The 15,231-nt window shown below is 42.4% G+C and overlaps 1 protein-coding gene across 6 annotated transcripts in view; it reads left to right on the forward strand.

Moving 5' to 3' along the window:
* Positions 1-12,567, forward strand: part of WLS (Wnt ligand secretion mediator) — a 106,867-nt gene extending 94,300 nt beyond the window's left edge. For 2 of the 6 annotated variants that reach the window (XM_082420458.1, XM_082420455.1), the window contains 2 exons: positions 11,279-11,443; positions 11,720-12,567. In XM_082420458.1, coding sequence (XP_082276584.1) covers positions 11,279-11,430 — 152 coding nt within the window. In that variant the 3' untranslated portion in view covers positions 11,431-11,443; positions 11,720-12,567. Of the gene's footprint in view, positions 1-11,182; positions 11,444-11,719 lie in introns of those variants that run through there. The other 4 variants (XM_082420459.1, XM_082420456.1, XR_014252464.1 and 1 more) reach the window with 3 other exon arrangements.
* Positions 12,568-15,231: the final 2,664 nt, after the last annotated feature.

The following is a 15,231-nucleotide window of genomic DNA, read 5'->3' on the forward strand; positions in this document are numbered from 1 at the left end:
CTCCCTTGTCGTAAATTAGGTGGCCATATGTGCGTGGGTTTATCTCTAGGCTTTCTATCCTGTACCATTGATCTATATTTTTGTTTTTATGCCAGTACCATACTGTCTTGATTACTGTAGCTTTGTAGTATAGTTTGAAGTCAGGGAGTCTGATTCCTCCAGCTCTGTTTTTCTTTCTCAAGATTGCTTTGGCTATTCGGGGTCTTTTGTGTTTCCAAACTGTAAAATTTTTTGTTCTAATTCTCTGAAGAATGCCATTGGTAATTTGATAGGGATTGCATTGAATCTGTAGATTGCTTTGGGTAGTGTAGTCATTTTGACAATCCAAGAACATGGTGTATTTCTCCATCTGTTTATGTCATCTTTGATTTCTTTCATCAGTGTTTTATAGTTTTCTGAGTACAAGTCTTTCGCCTCCTTAGGCAGGTTTATTCCTAGGTATTTTATTCTTTTTGTTGTAATGGTAAATGGGATTGTTTCCTTAATTTCTCTTTCTGATTTTTTGTTGTTAGTGTATAGGAACACCAGAGATTTCTGTGCATTAATTTTGTATCCTGCAACCTTACCAAATTCATTGATTAGTTCTAGTAGTTTTCTGGTGGCATCTTTAGGATTTTCTATGTATAGTATCATGTCATCTGCAAACAGTGACAGTTTTATTTCTTCTTTTCCCATTTGTATTCCTTTTATTTCTTTTTCTTCTCTGATTGCTGTGGCTAGGTCTTCCAAAACTATGTTGAATGAGAGTGGTGAGAGTGGACATCCTTGTCTTGTTCCAGATCTTAATAGAAATGCTTTCAGTTTTTCACCACTGAGTATGATGTTTGCTGTGGCTTTGTGATATGTGGCCTTTATTATGTTGAGTTAGGTTCCCTCTGTGCCCATTTTCTGGAGAGTTTTTATCATAAATTGGTGTTGAATTTTGTCAAAGGCTTTTTCTGCATCTATTGAGGTGATCATAAGGTTTTTATTCTTCAATTTGTTAATATGGTGTATCACATTGATTGATTTGCATATATTGAAGAATCCTTGCATCCCTGGGATAAATCCCACTTGATCATGGTGTATGACCCTTTTAATGTGTTGTTGGATTCTGTTTGCTAGTATTTTGTTCAGGATTTTTGCGTCTATGTTCATCAGTGATATTGGTCTATAATTTTCTTTTTTTGTAATATCTTTTTCTGGTTTTGGTATCAGGGTGATGGTAGCTTTGTAGAATGAATTTGGGAGTGTTTCTCCCCCTGCAATTTTTTGGAGGAGTTTGAGAAGAATCAGTGTTAGCACTTCTCTAAATGTTTGATAGAATTTGCCTGTGAAGCCATCTGGTCCTGGATTTTTGTTTGTTGGAAGAGTTTTAATTGCAGTTTCAATTTCATTACTTGTGATAGGTCTGTTTATATTTTCTAATTCTTCCTGGTTCAGTCTTGGAAAATTGTACCTTTCCAAGAATTTGTCCATTTCTTCATGGTTGTCCATTTTATTGGCATATAGTTTGTAGTAGTGTCTTGTAATCCTTTGTATTTCTGTGGTGTCAGTTGTGATTTCTCCTTTTTCATTTCTAATTTTATTGATTTGCATCCTCTCCCCTTTTTTCTTGATGAGTCTGGCTAAGGGTTTATCAATTTTGTTTATCTTCTCAAAGAACCAGCTTTTAGTTTTATTGACTTGCTATCGTTTCCTTCATTTCTTTTTAATTTATTTCTGATCTGATCTTTATGATTTCTTTCCTTCTGCTAACTTTGGGGTATTTTTGTTCTTCTTTCTCTAATTGCTTTAGGTCTAGGGTTAGATTGTTTATTTGAGTCTTTTCTTGTTTCTTGAGGTGAGATTGAATTGCTATAAACTTCCCTCTTAGAACTGCTTTTGTGTTCCATAGGTTTTGGGTCATCATGTTTTCATTGTCATTTGTTTCTGTGTATTTTTTATTTCTTCTTTGATTTCCTCAGTGATCTCTTGGTTATTTAGTAGCTCACTGTTTAGCCTCCATGTATTTGTGGTTTTTACAGTTTTTTTCCTGTAATTGATTTCCAGTCTCATAGTGTTGTGGTCAGAAAAGATGCTTGATGATTTCAATTTTCTTAAATTTATCGAGGCTTGATTTGTGACCCAAGAGGTAATCTATCCTGGGGAATGTTCTGTGTGTACTTGAGAAGAAAGTGTATTCTGCAACTTTTGGGTGGAATGTTCTATAAATATCAATTAAATTTATCTGGTCTATTGTGTCATCTAAAGCTTGTGTTTCCTTATTTATTTTCTGTTTGGATGATCTGTCCGTTGGTGTAAGTGGGGTGTTAAAGTCCCCTACTATGATTGTGTTACTGTCAATTTCCCCTTTCATGGTTGTTAGCATTGGCCTTATGTCTTGAGGTGGGTTTATGCACCCTATGTTAGGTGCCTAAACATTTATAATTGTTATATCTTCTTCTTGGATTGATCCCTTGATCATTATGTAGTGTCCTTCCTTATCTCTTGTAACAGTCTTTATTTTAAAGTCTATTTTATCTGATATGCATATTGCTACTCCAGCTTTCTTGTGATTTCCATTTGCATGGAATATCTTTTTCCATCCCTTCACTTTCATTCTGTATGTGTCCCTAGGTCTGAAGTGGGTCTCTTGTAGACAGGCATATATATGGGTCTTGTTTTTGTATCCATTTAGCCAGTCTGTGTCTTTTGGTTGGGGCATTTAATCCATTTATGTTCAAGGTTATTATCGATATGTATGTTCCTATTACCATTTTCTTAATTGTTTTGGGTTTGTTTTTGTGGGTCTTTTTCTTCTCTTGTGTTTCCTGCCTAGAGAAGTTTCTTTAGCATTTGTTGTAGAGCTGGTTTGGTGGTTTTGAATTCTCTTAGCTTTGGCTTGTCTGAAAAGCTTTTGATTTCTCCATCGAATCTGAATGAGATCCTTGCTGGGTAGAGTTATCTTGGTTGTACGTTTTTCTCTTTCATCACTTAAAGTATATCCTGCCACTCCCTTATGGCCTTCAGAGTTTCTGCTGAAAAGTCAGCTGATAACCTTATGGGATTTCCTTTGTATGTTATTTTTTGTTTTTCCCTTGCTGCTTTTAATATTTTTTCTTTGAATTTAATTTTTGTTAGTTTGATAAATATGTGGTTTGATGTGTTTCTCTTGGGGTTTATCCTGGATGGGACTCTCTGTGCTTCTTGGACTTGGGTGACTATTTCATTTCCCATGTTAGGGAAGTTTTCCACTATAATCTCTTCAAATATTTCCTCAGACCCGTTCTTTTTCTCTTCTTCTTCTGGGACCCCTATAATTTGAATGTTGGTGCGTTTAGTGTTGTCCCAGCAGTCTCTGAGATTGTCTTCAATTCTTTTCATTCTTTTTTCTTTATTCTGCTCCTCGGCAGGTATTTCCACCCTTCTGTCTTCCAGCTCACTTATTCGTTCCTGTGCCTCAGTTATATTCTGTCACTGATTCCTTCTAGTGTATTTTTCATTTCAGTTATTGTGTTGTTCATCTGTGTTTGTTTGTTCTTTAGTTCTTCTAGATCTTTCTTAAACATTTCTTGTATTTTCTCAATCTGTGCCTCCATTCTATTTCTGAGATTCTGGATCATCTTTATTATCATTACTCTGAATTATTTTTCAGGTGGATTGCCTATTTCCTCTTCATTTATTTGGTCTTATAGGTTTTTACCTTGCTCCTTCATCTGTGACATATTTTTTTGCTGTCTCATTTTTTTTTTTTTTTTTTTTCTTGATGAGTGGGATTGTGTTCCTGTCTTACTGGTTGTTTGGCCTGAGGCTTCCAACACTGGAGTTTGTAGACTGTTGGGTAGAGCTCGGTCTTGGTGCTGAGATGAGGACCTCCAGGAGACCTCACTTTGATGACTATTCCTTGGAGTCTGAGGTTCTCTGTTAGTCCAGTGGTTCAGACTCGGAGCTCCCACCGCAGGATCTTCGGCCAGACCCCCAGCTCGTGAACCAAGATCCCACAAGCCACCCGGAGCAGCCAAAAAAAAAGGGGGGGGGAGAATAATAACAAAGTAAAAAATAATATTATACTAAGAAATTAACAGATATGTTAGAAAGAACGTAAAAATAAAAATAGAGATGAAACAACAACTGGAAGGCAAAACAGAACCACAATAGTAAAAAAGAGGAGCAGAAAAGAAGAAAAGGTGGAAAAGGCCTTGGCTATGGAGGGTGGGACCTAAGCAGGGGTGGAGTTTGGGCAGTGGGTGGGCCCTATGCTTAGGACCCACAGGACTGGAACAGGCCCTGGGGGTGTTGGGGGTGGGGCTTAGGCTCAATGGAACAGAAGGGGCCCAGGCGTGCTTCCCGCCTCTGGTCTCAGAGCACTGGGGACCCCACCTGGGAGCTCAGTAGGTTTCCCGGGCTCGAGTGGGTGGGGCCAACGCCCTGTGCTCCTCTCCCGCTCCTCTGGTCCTGGAGGCCCCCTCCTGCCCGCCTCTCCTGATCTCCTCCCGGTCTCCCTCCTTTGCCCCCAAGACCCACGCAGCCTGGAGTGGGCCTGTGAGGGCATAGGACCTGGCCCAAGAGTCAGGCAGACTTCTCTGGACGATTGGGCAGGGGATGCGCTGGGCGTGCTCCCCCTGATCCAAGCCTCCAAGGGTGAACCCCTTCCCCCTCTCAGCCACCTTTCGAGGGCACTGGTCCTGTCTGGCCTCCACTTCTCCTACCTCCTCAGTCCCCCCACGTCCTACCAGTTCGCTTGGGGGTTCCTCCTGTCACCTTGGGCTTTGAGGTCCCCCACCAGCATCCTGCCAGTGCCCAAGTTGTGGGGAGACACAAACTCCTCGTCTTCCCACACTGCCCTACACTGTATTTTTAAATTCTCCTACTCTCTGGATGGCATTCCTCCTCCTTCCTCAGCCTTCCCATGCTCCTTTTCCTTTCTTGTGGAAAGTTTTTATTTTTAAATGGCTTGGACTCCCTCGCCACTCTAGCTTTTAAGGTCCAGAGCCAAGAATTTGGATCTCTTGCTATGGAGAATGAATCCTAGATGTGTGGCTCTTCTTGCCTTCGTGAGATGGATCCTGAGTGGAGCTCTGGAAAAAAAAGCTCATTTCCAGGAACTTGGCAAGCAGTTTCTGATGCAGCAGAGGCCAGAGGGGCTACAGAAAGAGAAAGAACCATTGAGAAGTGTTGTTTTGTTTGGGACATAGAGAGAGATGCCGAGAAATGTGTGTGTGTGTGTGTGTGTGTGTGTGTGTGTGTGTTGTGTGTGTTGTGTGTGTGTGTGTGTGGAGGGGGAGTGGATAGGAAGGAAATAAAAGCAGAGAGCACAGACTTTTGCTTCTCCCTTTTGGTCAAGGAATGGACAGAGAGAAACAAAGCGGGCAGCAGGTTTGAGAAAGGGTCAGTTTCCAAAGAACATTTTCTCTCACATAATTCTGTTTATCGTGTGGCTCGGAAAATGAGCCTTAAAAATGAACCAGTGAGCGCTTCACTGCTTCGCACTGTGCTGGGTTTGAGAGGATGAGTGACAAAGACTCATGCTTGCTCTCACAGAGCTAGTAGTCTGATCTAGGAGACAAGACTTCCTCCTCTGCCTCCTGAAACATGGGACGTGGCGGGACAACTCCAGCCAGGGTGTCCAAGCCAGAATGTTTTCATGTTGTCAATGGCTGAGTGGTGCCACAAGGGCGTGGTGCTCCACGTTCCTGACTGTCGGTTGATCCACCATAGCTGCAGCGTTGGTATGAACACATTCAAGTCAGTCTATATATATATGGTCGTAAAATTAATTTACGTCCATGTTTACTAAATGATTACCCTTAGTTTTGTAAACCATAGAGATCCCAATTCTCAGATTCTTATATCAGAAGAACAGGAATGTTTTTGAATGCTTGTAATCTGTATTTTGATTGAGGATCATACAGTGGATTTTGAAAGGCTTTATTTAGACTATGTGTGTACTTAATATACGTTAATTAATAAAACTGAATAGTTTTTAATGTGTTAAAAATATAGAGAGAGACTAGCAATGTATACATATGTATCTGTTTACATATAATCATTTTATGTGTATATATGTATATATGTGTATGCATATATAGATATACATATACTTTTTTTTCTTTAATTTAGCAAAGATACTTTAGACCTTCTCTTTCAAGGACCATTCACATTTTCTGCCGTGCTCCTGATGCCTTTTCATTAAAGCTTTTCCTTTTACCTGTTTGCATAATCAATCTGCGAATCATTCTGGATGTCTTCCCAGGCACAAACAAACTGCAACACAGGCTGATGTTAACCCTTAGCCCGGAGCAAAGGCTTCATCTCTCAGGGGTACACCATTGATGCCCTGCACACAGGACACACTGTCCAGTTCCCCTCAGTCACCAGTTCATGTAGGGAAAAAAAGTTGGAGTTGCTTATGAAGTCAGTTCTTGATACTAGCTTTCATTTTTGTGTTATTTCGTTTATAAAATTCTTATCAGAAGGTTTTAGAAAAAAAGTGAGAAATGGAATTCCTGACTGGATGACTATGACAGAGGGAACAGGAGACACTCTAAGTGCCAACAGCTTCCTTTCTATTTCTATTCCCACTAAATGTCTTCTGTCTGTTACATTCTTTCTGCTGGAAGCCACAGCAGCAACCCCAGGCCCTGTGTCTTGGTAGCTACCGTTCAGTGTCAGTTTTGCTTCTGGAGGCTTCTGAGGTCTCCTGCTGCTTGTTTCACAGGAAAGGTGGCTTTGGCTTTTGTTGCCTCAGTAAATGTTTGGTTTGAGTCATGAGGCTTTGACAGTGGCTGCCTTTTGTTGCAGATCTTTCCCCTGCTTGTGTGTTAAGTGACACGCACCTACCCATGGCCAGGCTGGCTTCCCCTTGATGTCTGTGTGTAGCGATGGAATCGGTCTTCCCTCCAGGGCTGGACTCAGATTCTGAAGTGGGTCTTGATAGCCTGTGTCTTCACATGGTCTTCCCTCTGTGCATGTCTGTATCCTCATCTCTTTTTTTCTCAGAAGGAGAAATTATGGTTATATTGGATCAGGGTTCACCCTAATGACTTCATTTTAACTTTATCACCTCTTTAAAGACCCTGTGTCCAAATACAGTCACATTCTGAGGTACTGGGAATTAGGACTTCAACAAATGGATTGGCGGGGAGGTACAATTCAAACTACGACGCTAAGATTTCATGCAAAATGTCTGGGATTTATTGTTCCCCTCCTTAGAGGTGCCTGGCACTGAGTGTCTGGAGGTACCTTGGAGGTAGATGGGAAACGGCTCACTTCAAGCCTGGTATAAACCAATCTGATCGTTGAAAGGGATTGAGAGATCCCTGAACCCTTCCTGCCAAGGCCACTCTGCCTTATCCCCCAGAAGGGATCACAAAGGCTGAGTCATCCCAAAGCACACGTGTTTTCTAGCTGAGTGTTTGTCCCTAAACCCCAGTGGGGAATTCCAGTGCTGGGGTGCTGGGCTAGATGAGCCGTGTAGAGCAGAGCAGAGCAGGGAGGAGCTGGACCGGCCCATGTGAGGAAGTATTGGTGGGTGTTTTTAATGATCACTTATTACATAGCAGATACTGTGCTGGTGATTTACATTCTTTAAAATTTTTTTTTTTTATTTTTAAAGATTTAGAAAACCTACCATCCAGTATTTTGTTAACACCCAAAATGTAGAAAGGATATAATTGTAGAGTAAACAACAGTCCTTGGCATGGAAATAATTTAGCTTTACAAACAATACGCTCTCCTTGATTTTCTCATTTTGCCATGAACCAGGGATATCATTACAGAGAGTTATCATTTGAGCTCAGCTTTGGAGGTGAAAATGGGAAGAGGTTTGTTGTGGGACTGTAAAAAATTCCACAGAAAGGTCAGGAGTGTTATAGAAAGAACATAATCTTTGGAGGTAGACACAGATGGTTTGGAATCCTGGCTCCAATGTATACTGTGTATGACCTCAAGAAATAAATACAAACTCATAGTGTGAGAGCTTTCTGACTTCCACATCTGGGTAATGAGGTTATTAATTTGCCTTAGTGGTTGTGAGGACAGAATTAGGTAGCCCTTATTAATATTAGAAGAATGTGGGGGGCTTCCCTGGTGGCGCAGTGGTTGAGAATCTGCCTGCTAGTGCAGGGGACACGGGTTCGAGCCCTGGTCTGGGAGGATCCCACATGCCACGGAGCAACTAGGCCCGTGAGCCACAACTGCTGAGCCTGCGCGTCTGGAGCCTGTGCTCCGCAACAAGAGAGGCCGCGATAGTGAGAGGCCCGCGCACGGCGATGAAGAGTGGCCCCAGCTTGCCACAACTAGAGAAAGCCCTCGCACAGAAACGAAGACCCAACATAGCAATCAATCAATCAATCAAAAAAGAAAAAAAAAAAGAAGAATGTGGATCTCTCCCAAATTCTGTGAAACAGCCTTGGAATTAAATTAGAAGTTTCCCTTCTTTGACTAAAGTAGCCACATTTACACAAATAATTGTCATTAAAATGCTGCCAGTCTTAGGAAGCTGTGCTCATCATTATATCATTAGAGTGCAGTTTATGTAGCTTTCTGCATCCCCAGTATGCATTCCAGCAGTTAAAATCAAGCAGCAGCTGCATATCTGTGGATGTCATACCATAGATGTGGATCTATTGATAGTCCTTTGAGATTAAATCCCATGGCAGAGATTGGTCTCATTTCACAATGGTTAGAAACAAGCCTTCATCTTATTGTTAATTAGCTGAGATGAACTGACATCATAAGTAGGAAAAGAGACTTACTGCAAACTGAAGAAATCTTTTCCTTTCATAATTTATTCTTTTCCATTTATTCTGCCCCTACCCCCTAATAAGAAACGTATCACATTTTCAGAAGGGTTTGTTTTGTTTTGTTGTCTTGGAAGGGAAGAGACTTTGAACATGTTTTTGCACTGGAGCTGAGAGAGGGAGGGTAGCAGATGGAGTGAGACCTTGGCAGAAGAGGAAGTCTATGGAGTTTGGAGACAAATGGCGGGATCCCTACTCCTGCTATGTCACTGTCATTTTCCCATCCGTTCCCTAAAGGGAAAATGTTGGTCTTCAAGGTACAATGAAACCACACATGAATCATGGATTTTCCTAGCCAGAGTCTCATTGATCCAGGTCCTCATTCCGGCTCTGCTGGGAGCAAGCCTGGTCACACTAGAGAAATTCATTGCCTATTTGAGCCTTGGTGTCTTCACATCTTATTAGGAAATACAGGGCACGCTAAGCCCCTAAAAGTGCATATGGTAAATACTCATAAATAATAGCTCTCCTTACTATCAGTGCACTGATGTTGTGTGCTATAAACTTCCTTTCATCAGATGCAAATGCAAAATTAATATGCTGAACAATTCATCCAAATTGCTGTATATATATATATATATATATATATATATATCTATGACAGTAACGTATTGCATGTGGATTTGTACTTCACCGGCAGTCTCAATGGGTGTTGGGAACTTGAATATTTACACAGAGTCAGCATAACCTAAGGTTGAGGAGCCTCATTGCTCCGGTTTCAACCCCACATCACTATTTATCAACTTGGGTCTTGGGAAAGTTACTTGACCTCTCTGTGCCTCAGTTTCTTCTTCAAAAGAATGGAAATGATGAAATAGTACCTCTCTCAAAGGGCTGGTAATGAGGATTAAATGCATAAATATTTGTAAAGTGTTTAGAATGGAGTCAGACATAGGACAAGCACTATAATATAGGTACCTGTTAAAATTAAAAAGCCCAAGTAGTTTTGGCTGTTTTTTCACGTGATGTGATCTGTACCGTCATACACATTTTCCAGGACCTGCTGATTGGAATCACATTTTAAGCTTAAATAATTGGTGCCTTTGGTTCAAAACCTGAGTAGAATTACAATCTAGTACCTATTTCTATGAAGTCTTCAGTGAAAGGGATTCCTTAGGTAAACACTTGGAGGCACTAATGGGTCTACTGGGATGCTCAGGACTCTCTTTGAAATTTTGATGACTCTCTCAGACATGCAGATCAGGAAATTGGCTTTGAAGTTTTGGTTGGCTCACCCAGATATGCAAATCCAGAACTAGCTTTGACCAAGAAATTTGAGGCTTAAGCCCGTTCTTGACTGAGGAGAGGACTAGAATTTGCAGCAGCGAGAATGTAAGTTAGTGACCTGGGAAAACTCGCTCATTGTATAATTAATGGTTCCGGGTGGCCCCAGGCAGCTCTGTGTAAAGCCTTTAAGCAGCCTTGCCACCCTATTGGTGCATGCCGAGGGCCGTAGCATTGGAGTCTGGGCTGATACCCCTTTGGTACCTGCTCTGCCCCCTGTCCTTGGATTGGACACTTGCTAGGACAGCCCCAAATTGCTATTAACAGTCTCTGCAACAGCCAATGACCCTGCTTCTGGGACTAAAGAGTCTCCTGGGTAGAGAGCTGCAATTCCAGCATTTCATAAGACTGATTTAGTTGCACAGCTGCTGAGGGTCTACAGTGAAAAACGAATACCCCGTGGCACAAATGAAGGGCACCAGCCAAGCAGCCTGCAGGGCCAGTGAGTTGGGTGACCCCTAGGGTCCTAAGGCCATCAGATTAATGGATGCCCAGCAATTCCTAAACTAGTGACAAGATATTAGTTGGGCCAGAGCTTTCTTCTAAGTAATAGTATGGAATCCCAATTGAAAACAGCGCTTGTGTGTTTAATTCCATGTTTTGAAGTAGGAAAAATTTCAATTCCAGAAACTATGAAATCATATGTGTACAATGTAAGTAAAAAAAAAAATCCCAGACATAACCTTAACCTTTTGTTCTCCAGCACCCCTCTCTGCAAATATGCCTGTACATGTGCACCCCATACACAGTCTTAATTGAGAACCATTGGGTCTTGGTGTTTTTCGTTTTCCCTTTGCCAACTATATATTCACTTGATGGTCTTACGTCAGGTAGCAGACTTTAAGGGTTTAACACAGAAACTTATTTTTCTCCTGCTAGTTGAGAAGAGGCCACATTATTCCATTTTAGCAGAGGAATACCTTTGTCCACTGGTGATGACTCCAGAACACTGATGTGTAGAATCCTGGGGGCAACAGAAAATTCAGAGCACGTTTCTAATGCTTTTTTCCTGGAGGAGAAAACCCCTAATTATTCCTAAAGGCATTACACGTAGTGCCCTGTCCAATCTGTTGGTAAATATAGGCAGGTCTTCTTTACCTTCACATGGCCGCAGCTGCTTTGTAAATTATTCACAGCGAATGTGTACGCGATTTTGGAGTCAGACCTACCTTCCTTGGCCTAGTTCCCGGCTCCATCGTGTGTCTGCTCCTCTTCCTGACCCCCCTTCCCAGCTTCCTCACCTGTAAAGCTGGCAAGACCAGAGTTCCTGCCTCGGAGGGCTCTCGTGAGGATTAAATACGGCAAAAACCGCATGGTCGTGTCAATAGACGCAGAAGACGCATTTGACAAATTTCAACCATCACGTATAAAGCATCAAGAATAGCGTCAGGCACAAAGTAAGCTCTATTAAATGTTAATAATTATTACGAATAATGTAGGCAGTAAGCTGACTCATCTATCGTTCAAATGTCTTCTCTGGGAGACGGAAATGCTAAGAAATTACTGGCAAGTCCGAGTGCAAAGGGTGGGAGTCAGCCCTAGTTTCAGGTGTCTGTGCCCTGGTTTTTTCTCTAAGCTCAGAATGTGAAAGAGCTCTGGCGTTGGGCGGTTGTTACTGAGACGAATCCCAGCTTTCTCCTTGATCACATCTAACACCAAAAACCCTGTTTCAGGCGATCTGGGTGTCCACAGTGGGGAAGAACTCCAGCTCACCACCACTATCACCCACGTGGATGGACCCACCGAGATCTACAAGTTGACCCGCAAGGAGGCCCAGGAGTAGGAGGCTGCAGCACCTGGCTGGGACTGTCCCCCACGCCCCAGCCCCTCTAACTAGAGTGGGGAGCGTGCCAGAGAGCTCCACGTGCAAATGAATGCTCTGTCTCTTAGCTGTGGTTTACTTGGACCAGCAGTGTGGATGTTTGTCAGCTTGCCTTCTGATGGTAACTCTTGGAGGAAGATTCCTGCAGCCACTGATGCATTGTGTATGATAACAAACCCTCTGGTATGACACATGTTCTGTGATCATTGTTAATTAGTGACATAGTAACAGCTGTAGCGGGTGGTTAGTAAACCTCATGTGTTGGGGGTGCACTCCTTGGGGGATGGTTTGGGCCAGATGGGGTCTATATGGAGTGGAATATTTGATTCTTTTTTTTCCTGTTTTAGATTCTAGGATAGAGTTTAACATTCTTTGCTGTCCGAGATGGGCTGGTGTCATAGTCTTCTTTCTCCTAGTCCATGACCACTTTTTTTTTCCCCTATTTATATCACCAAGTAGCCTATCGAGTTAATATTTAAGTTGTCAATAGATATGTGCCCTTATTTTTTATGGCATAATATAAAATAACTGAATTTCATGAGAAGGTCTGTTACACCAGGGGCATTTCAGCTTTGAAACCAAATCTGTATATTCAATACTAACCAGTCTGTTGGATGTGGGTTTTAAAAAATGTTTGCTAAACTACCCAAGTAGGATTTATCGTATTAAATGGCCTCTGGGTCTGAAAAGCTTTTTTAACCTCTTGCTTAAAATGTGTTTTCTTTTGATAAGATGCTTCAAACAGCCTCCGAAAGTGTAGATCCGATCATTTAAATAAACCTGTATGTATATGCATATATGTATATGCACACCTCGCCCTCATGCTCAGCCAGAACACGTGCATGCAGATTCTTTTCCGTGTTGCGTCTATGAGGTAGGGGGGAAACAGCTCTATGAAAAATTAAAGTATTTTGCCATCAAATCAAAGTGTTTGGGGGTGTTATATGTTTCTGGAAATAGGGTAACATTTTCTTCACTGGATGGTTAACCTACCTAGGCTGGCATGTGTGACAGAAAGGGTGTGGGGGGAAATGTACATGATTTAGAAGTAAATTATGACCCTCCTACCTATGCCCACTTCCCCAGATAGCCTGTTTCATTGTATTTTAACTCTGCCATTGGAGAGACAACATGGTGCAGCAGAGAGAAAGAATACTGGATCTGAGATTAGAAGGCAGAGTTTCCTAGCAGAGGCCCAACATTTATTACATAGCATGACCTTGTTGAAGCCACCTGACCTGGCTGTTCCCTCACCTACAAACTGGCATTCATAAACTTTAACTGCTTCACGGGGTGGCAGTGCAAATTAAGCCAGTTAATGTGTATGGAAATGCATTTTAAACTCTGAAGCTGTGTAACTATGTTCTTTCTGGATTTTAAAGACAATTTTGTGAGTGTCCTGTTTTTCAGACATTGATGCCTGGAGGTTTGGGGCACAATCCATTTAATTCGCCTACTCGGCACTCCTTCTCCGTCCTTTCTTTTCCCTGATTTTGGCTAAATCCATGGAAAACAGTGATGGGAGGAAATACTATGGCTTTGGCTTTTCTCTCAGGCCTTTTCCTGTCCTGGTAAACATTTGATGATGTTTAATCCAATGCAGTCAACATCCACTTCTGATCGACCACTGTGATGCCAGGAATTAAATGTAGCCCATGCCTCACAGTCTGGAAGGGAAGATGAACTTAAAACACAACAAGTAATCTGCCCCAGAGGATGGAGGGAGAGTTTCTCCTAAGGAGATGGGGAAAAGGCCTGAGATAGGCCTTAAAGAAGAAGAAGTAAGATTTTACGAGGGCTGAAGGACAAAGGGAACAACAGTAAAAACTCATAGAGGAAGTGAAGAATAGAGAATGTTTGGACAAGGCTGGTCATCAGGCCTGACTGGCACATAAAAGGAGTGGATATAGCAGAAGACGGGCCCCATGCATCTGTGAGCCAGAATGAGAAGGGTCCTTAATGCTGTGGGAAGAGCTATCAGACTGAGCCTAGAGTTTTAGGCAGAAAAGTGGTATGATCAGAGTTACTGCTGGAGCAACAGAAAGGCTGGACAAGCCCAGCAAAAAAGATCACAAAGCCTGGAACCAGGGCAACAGTAGAGGACATGGAGAAGAGGGGATTAATTTTGGAGATAAAACCAGCAAGGTCTGAGCATTCTGAATGTGGACCTCATGAAAAGCAAGAGCAGAGTCAAAGTTCAAGCCCTCCTAGGTGAGGGAACGTTAGGGCCCTTGACAGAATTAGGGATTTTTGGAGAGGAAGTATCAGTGAATCTATTACCTAAGGGTCTGTAAGTACTAGAAGCCAAGTCTAGCAAGCTTAACTAAAAGAGGGACTTTAGTAGAACTTTCCGAGAGCACCCAGCACCAGGAATTCATGGACCTTTCCCCTAAAACAATACCATTGACTAGTCCAAGTCTTTGTCTCTCTCGCTTCAAAACTAGGGGAGGGTGCGTGAGCGGCTCAGTCTCAGGCAGGTGTCTGCCCCTGTGCAGATCACCTGTGATCAGGAAGCCAAGTCAAGTGGCTGCGAGCAGCGTACCCTGTGGATTGACATCAGTTTCTAAAGAATGGAGAATCCATTTTGAGCTGGGCACACAATCAGAAAAGATGAATTACAGTGGGCCAGATGAGGAGTTTGGAGTTTTGGGTTTTAAAAGCCATCTTCTGGAGGAATTGACAAGCTAGCAGTTGGAAATAAGAGAAGAAGCGGACCAGTCAGGGCAGGAGACTTTGCAGCCATCATCATTGAGAATGAAGTTCAGCTTGGCAGAACAGCAAAGCGTCAGATAGCTGTGAGTGATGAACCGGGCACAGCCCATTCAAGAGGTGAGAGGAAGAAACTGAGGTAGATGACTCACAGGAACGCAAGGTGTCAAAGAAGCCAAAGAAAGAACCAGACCCAAGGGAAAAAAGTTCAATACCCCGAGAGATTCAACAGCATTTAAAGATTGAATAAGGCCTGTTGGATTTGGTGGTTTGGACATGTGGGACCTCATGGCAAGGGCAGACATTAGAGTTCTCATGATGGGAAGGAAAGAGGTAGGACGGTGGTACAGGAGGAACCAGAGTCTGGGGAGAGAATGGGACTGAGCTTGTAAACTCTGAGAGGTGAGAGTCAGCCATGAAGTCAAGACAATGATGAAGTAACATAAGCCCCAAGGAAGGTCAGAGACTTGGGATAAAGGACACAAGCTGATGAGTTAGCTTTGAAAGAGTGAAAGGTCACTTCTATCCAGAGACAGGAGAGAAATAACTGATGGATGTTAGAGGAGAAACTTTAGGTCAAAAGGAGAGAAGTTGCAGCCTGTCCCTCTGTGTGTTCTGTTTTCTCCACGAACATGAAATGAGCCTGGAGTTCTG

The sequence above is a fragment of the Balaenoptera physalus genome, assembly GCF_965194825.1.
Source record: "Balaenoptera physalus genome assembly, chromosome: 1".
In the NCBI taxonomy this organism is placed as follows: Eukaryota; Metazoa; Chordata; class Mammalia; order Artiodactyla; family Balaenopteridae; genus Balaenoptera; species Balaenoptera physalus.